We start from the raw sequence: 6610 nt of genomic DNA, 5'->3' as shown, positions 1-6610 counted from the left end.
TCGCTTTTATGCCATGCGCATTATACCCACCTTTGGTAGCTGACCTTGTATTTATGATTTCTTTGTAGTACACTTGGAATGACAAATTAGGACCAGTTTTTAAAACTTTTAGCAACAATGTACATTTTAGACCCAGATGTTTGGAAAGATGTTTTCTGTCTGAAGAGCGCTCCCATGCAGATGACAAACTACAGCTCTTAAGGCTTTTAAGACGGGTTTAAGACCCCCATGACAACTGAATTATTCTGTGAAAAAATATTTAGCACAAAAATGAACCCGTTCAAAATTCCAGCCATTTCAAATGGCTTAATTGGATGAAACTATGAATGTTTGGCCACTAGCAGCCAAAGCAACAACTTGTATCATATAATTATAATTTGATGGTATGTTTATTCTAAATCAGGTAAGTTCAAAACGATAAGTTCTCTTGTTCACAGAAGTTGACGGTTTCCATTCTGCTTGTTGTGTTACAGATTGCCTATGCCAAAATTGAGGGTGACATGATCGTGTGCGCTGCCTACTCACACGAGCTACCAAAATACGGAATCACTGTGGGTCTGACAAACTACGCAGCAGCTTACTGCACTGGTCTGTTGCTGGCCCGCAGAGTACGTATACATCTTGTTCATAAAAAGATGGATGTGTTGAGTAATGGGCACAGTTCTACATAACTTTACCCCATCTGATTTCTGTCCACAGCTTCTGAACAAGTTTGGCCTGGATAAGGTGTATGAAGGCCAGGTGGAGGTGACGGGTGACGAGTTCAACGTGGAGAGCATCGACGGCCAGCCAGGCGCTTTCACCTGCTACCTGGATGCTGGGCTCGCTAGAACCACCACTGGCAACAAGGTGTTCGGTGCTCTGAAGGGGGCGGTGGATGGAGGCCTGTCCATCCCACACAGGTGACCTTTCACACCAGACATGAACGTGATGAAGTGTGACACTGAGATTGTGCATTAACGACGATGTTATCAGCTTAAGAAAGATTGGGCCATTTCAAAACACAAAAATTTCACTATAGCTCAATCCTCAGATGTTCAAAGCATCTTTGTCATGACATTAGCTTCTTGGCAAATCTCACCTCTAATCAATCTAATCAATTAAAGCTGAATTTATTTGAACTGCTCTGAGCTTTGTCTTGACTTAAAACATCTGGACCCATTTCAAAGTATGAGCCTTGATAACTGCTGGTCACATTCTTAAAGATTAGCTCCACTACTTTACTTTTTGTAGTGGGCAGTAAATCATTCCATCAATAATTTCCTGCATTGCTACAAAGTGCTCAGCTCGTACTTTTGTACTATCAGGGATGGGTATCGGTAAATGTAAAGTAGCAAGTGTGATCAGTGTTGCATCTTGTGGTTATTTTGCTGCTTTTGAATGATTAACTTTTGTGAGTAATTTGTCTTCAACCTAAATAAATGGCGCACCTAACGTGATTTAAAAACCATTTCACTATTAAATTCTTCATTGCAACTTATTGTGTTCTGTCCCACCATCTTTACGTAATCGAACAAAACTGTAGGGGAGATGTTTTACTATGATCATATTGTCAGATTAAATTAAGATGGATGCAGGAGCAGCTGTGGCTGAGTGGTTAGAGCTGTCGTCCTCCAATGGGAGAGTTGGGAGGTTCAATTCCATCAGCAGTCACATGCTGAAGTGTCCCTGGGCAAGGCACTGAACCCCTCACTGCCTCCAGTGTGTGTCTCATCAGTGTATGAATGTGATCTAAAGCACTGATTGGTCTCTACAGATTCAGAGTTATCTTTATGTAGTAGAGAGCTGTATGAATGTGTGTGGAGGTAAATGAGGCACAGATTGTTGTAAAGAGCTTTGAGTATCTTGATTAGATAGAAAGGTGTTATACAAGTACAGTCCGTTTACCATTTGGATGTGAGCGCAGTGCTGTTGATTAGATGGGACATTTAACTTTTTGTGGTGCCCATGGTGACAAATTGTTGCCAGTTTTTATGGGTCAAGTGTTGATTAGTCACATACTGATGACAGTAACGAGCTCTTTACGAAGTAGAAAAATAACTTTCAAGATTGTTTGCAGAGTGTCAGTGTTATAGTGCAAGGTGAATGACATAAACGTTTATTTTTCCTAGTTGAATGGTGTAAACGTGTGACACCTCTATTCTGTTCAGTAGTGGGTTACAGAGGACTTGTTCTTTTCACTGATCAGCCAGTAGCTGTTAGGGAGAGAAACTCACACTGGTCTTACTCCATGATATCAATAAACTTTAGAGAAGTCAAATAAAATACTGCTAGTCTCTTTTGGGGGTGGGGGGGTTGACTAGAGGCGAGGATGAAAGCGATTTTTAGATGCACCACAAAACATGAACAATTCTGAATACATTATCTAATGTCAAAAATGATTTTGTTCAAGTTCATATAAATTTTGTGGTACACATGGGTTCAACTCATGGAAGTTCAACATCTGGCTTGCACAAAACGTACATGTGTACAAGATGGTTGAGTGAGATGTACAACTAGAAGTAAATTCATTGGAAGGACACTAATACTTTGCTCTAAAAATAGTAATGTGAAGGAGTTGATTGAAAAAATAAAAAAAGCACAGTGTTATAGTCATGTTGCAGCCCTGTGAATTGCAATCGAATGGGTAAATATTCCCAACACTACTATTAACTAAATATGGCAATTACTTCCATCTGTTTGTTTGATTAACAGGCTGTTCAACAAGGTATACATTTTACCCACTTTGCTCATCTTAGCAGTAGGGGTGTGAATCTGTCTGGTGATTCAGTTACGATTTTTGGCGTTACTATTTGATTCAAAAATCCAAAAAAAATTTGATTCAGAAACTTATTTTTTCTATTGAAATGGTCATAAATTTTGTTTGTTATTTATTTGACAAAATGAAAATATTAAACAACAACAATGTAAACAAATACAACATTTATTGAAAACAATGACTTTAGGTTCTTTAGTGTATCAAATCTTTTTGCATAATTTTATATTTAAAAATGGGAACAAATATAGGAGTACATAACATCCTGTAACTTAAATTATCAGTAATAGGTTAGCTGCCTGGATTTTTCTTAAAAAAAAAAAAAAATCTAGGAACAAATAATTCATCCATCATCCATTATCTTTACCCACTTCTTCCTTTTCGGGTCAAGGGTATCACTGGTGCCCATATCAGCCATCACTGTGCGTGAGGTGGGGGACACCTGGACAGGTCTCCAGTCCATCACTGACAAATAATTCAAAATATATAAATACAAAAGTAAACAGACTTCAACCTACCATAGTATACTAAACTTTAACTGAAAATAAAATAAAGACTTCACTTTTTTTTTTACCATATTTCTTTAACATTTATATTTTCAAAACTTAACCTAATATGAAATATAGACTTCAACCATATTGATTCATATTTGGTAAATATTTAACATAATTTCAAAACCTGTGCAAACCTGCACAAAAACTCTTCTATTCAGTTTATTTATATAACACCAAATCACAACAAAGTTGTCTCAGGGCACTTTACAGGAACATTCACATACATAAAAAACAATTAGTAAAGTTCTCTATCTAAGGAATCCAGCAGACACGTTGAATCTTAGCTTTGTTGCAGTCTCCCATCCTGAGCAAGCACAGTGGCAACAGTGGAAAGGAAAAACTCCCTTCTGAACTGTAATTTATAAACCATCTAAATTGTTTCATTTAGAACTGGCTCCAGGTGATGTCTCATCTGGCCTCTTCAGTCTGTTAAAAAGACAAATTAAGTTTGTTGTATAACTTGTCTAAGTTTTAGTATAATATGAAAAAAAACAGTTAACCTTTGAGCTGCAGCTGCATCAGAGTTTCTCCCACTTTATTCTTTGTTTTACAAGAAAAGCTTAAGGAGTTTGGAATAAGAATAGTCTATTGTGCAGGACCAGAGCTGCTTGATTTGAGTTATGCATCATTTTCTTCCCACCTTGTTAATTGAATAGTCAGTGAAAACTGTGCCTGAGTTTTTTATGGGTATAATAACCTCTGATTCTTCTCAACATCCACTGGAAGTATTTTTTCTCTGATTTTCAGCAGCATGCATTGACATTTACAGTTCAACCACAGAACATATTAACATTTCTAAATCATGCATCAAGTATGGTGGAGCCGTGAAGTTGCACCTTTAAAGATCACAGGTTAAAATCTCACCACGAATCTTTCTGGGTGCTTGGCCTCCCTGTGCAGAATGATGTTACCAGAGTACTTGGGTTTCCTCCCACAGTCCAAAAACCTCTGCTTGTCAGACAGGCCTCCTCCCTCTTGGTTTTCAAGTCCCGTTTAAAAACTCACTACTATTCAGTAGCTTTCAACACCAGATGATCTGTGTTTTGATCCTGTATGCTCCACACTGGTTAGTCGTCATTATCTGCATCGTTTTTATGTCTATATTCTGATTTACCTCATTTTTTATTTTGCTTGGTGTGTTACCTGTTGTTCTGTCTGTGCAGCACTTTGGTTGGCCTTGTCGCTGTTTTAAGTGCTCTATAAATAAAATGGTATGGTAAAAACATGCATGCTGGTTAATTTAAGCAAGTTTCCAGTGGATGAGGGTGCATAGTTTCTGTCTAGACTGTGTGTTGGTCCCACTAACTTGTCCAGGGTGGACTTCACCTTTCGCTCATTCCCGTTAGTATCGCTGAGCTTGATTTCCACATGTCCGAGGTTACCTGCAACTGCTACTAAGCTTGTTAAATTATTGTTAAAGTCCTCCCGTGCATGCTCCCACGGCCGCCATTTGGCAGCCCATCGATTTATTTATTTTTTTTTTTTTTTTGGCACACTTGCCCACATTTTTGGATTGTCACATAACAAACGTTACCCGTCAGCGGTGACGCATAATAGATGCGACGTATACGGCGAAGCGACTTTATGGATTTTTTCCCCTTTAGGGCTGCTGCCACGCAGTGCTCACTTGAACCCTATCAAAAACTGAGCAGCAGGACAGAAACATGGAGAAAAGTAACAGCGTCGTAGCAAAAACTGATCATTGACGCAGGAGCGAAAGCGCAGCCCGTTGGCGTGTTTTTACAGGAGTCGCTGTTTCAGTTCTTCAACATTTAACAGATTAACATCTAAAGACGATTATTTGTTTCCTCCACATTGTAGCAAAAGTTTGTCTCAGTTTACCTTTTTATTTATTTATTTCCAAAAAAAACAAAATTGTGCTTTTTGCGTCAAGTCTGTTGATCATGTTTGTCTAATTTGCCTGAACCATCACGTGTCCAAGAACTTGTAGTGACCAAAAGGGTCATAAATGGAAAGTGTCGAACCCAACAATTGTGATTAAAGTGGCAAGACTCCTGAAGGTTATCACTGAAAACGTATATTAATTTTACTTTTTGGCTATTATATAACTGTTATATTCAAAAATATAGCATGGAAACTTAAATGTGCCATTTTTAAAGCCAAAAATCGATTTTTGCTCATAATATAACAGTGACGGTTTCTCTTTTAAAACCACTTCGTCTCACTCAGGGATTATAAGATTCAAGCTCGTGCAGTCAGGGAACACTGCTGTTAAAAAGTGCCATTTTTCAAAATGTATTCAACCATTTTTATATAAAACAATACCGTAAAAATACTCTATAAACATCTTGGTCCTAATTAAATTGTTTTTTTTTTTCTTCTTTCCAGCACCAAGCGCTTCCCTGGGTATGATGCAGAGAGCAAGGAGTTCAACGCAGAGGTCCACCGTAAGCACATCATGGGCATCAACGTGTCCGAGTACATGAGCCTTTTGATGGAGGAGGACGAGGAGGCTTACAAAAGGCAATTCTCCCGCTTCATCAAAAACGGAGTCAACCCAGAATCGGCAAGTTATTTGTGGATTTGTTCAGTTTTTCTTCCAACACTACGCTGGACCAACCATTAGTTCCCTTGGTTATGTTTAACGTCTGTTGGAAAGTTTACGTTCATCTTTTTTTCAGATTGAGGCAATGTACAAAAAGGCTCATGCCGATATTCGTGCAAACCCTGTTCATGAAAAGAAGCCTCCCAAAGAAGTCAAGAAGAAGAGGTGAGAAATGATTTGAATGAGTCCGAGTTGTTTAAATCTGAAGGGAGGTGGAATCCAGTCCAATATGGTCTAAGATCATTTCACTCTGTTAGAAGTACTTTCTCACAGCAGCTTTGATTTATTGTAATTCTATTAAAATGGTAACTATGTTCTGTGACTGAAGGTGGAACCGGGCCAAGCTCTCTCTGGCTCAGAGGAAAGACCGAGTCGCCCAGAAGAAGGCCAGCTTCCTTCGAGCTCAGGAACAGGAGGCTGATGAATAAGATGTCTACTTTGTTCCAAACGCAGCGATTTGTTCTAAATAAATATGAAAAGGAGTCGGTGTTCACGTGTACTTTATTCACGCGTTGCTCTCGATATACAGCTCATGTATAAAAACATGAGATTAAATCTCCGTTTTCTTAGGGGGGCTTTGAAGGTTGATCGATTCACAGATGTGCACACTGCGACTGCACTGGTAGAGCAGCCAAGTACTCATGCAGTTTGTCTTTTTATTCACTTATATTGTAGTTTGTTTTAATAATACAGGAGCCAGTTTATTTTTTCTCGACTGGCTTTATTTATTTTTTT

At 38.5% G+C, this 6610-nt stretch overlaps 1 protein-coding gene across 1 annotated transcript in view; it reads left to right on the top strand.

Moving 5' to 3' along the window:
- LOC119407874 (60S ribosomal protein L5) overlaps positions 1 to 6362 on the top strand; it is an 8277-nt gene extending 1915 nt beyond the window's left edge. The window contains exons 4-8 of the mRNA XM_037674702.1: positions 474 to 608; positions 700 to 902; positions 5659 to 5836; positions 5952 to 6040; positions 6204 to 6362. Coding sequence (XP_037530630.1) covers positions 474 to 608; positions 700 to 902; positions 5659 to 5836; positions 5952 to 6040; positions 6204 to 6303 — 705 coding nt within the window. The 3' untranslated portion in view covers positions 6304 to 6362. The remainder of the gene's footprint in view (positions 1 to 473; positions 609 to 699; positions 903 to 5658; positions 5837 to 5951; positions 6041 to 6203) is intronic.
- Positions 6363 to 6610: the final 248 nt, after the last annotated feature.

Source organism: Nematolebias whitei, chromosome 3 (genome assembly GCF_014905685.2).
Source record: "Nematolebias whitei isolate Nwh7 chromosome 3, NemWhi1, whole genome shotgun sequence".
Taxonomy (NCBI): domain Eukaryota; kingdom Metazoa; phylum Chordata; class Actinopteri; order Cyprinodontiformes; family Rivulidae; genus Nematolebias; species Nematolebias whitei.
This window is presented reverse-complemented; position numbering and strand designations above follow the sequence as displayed.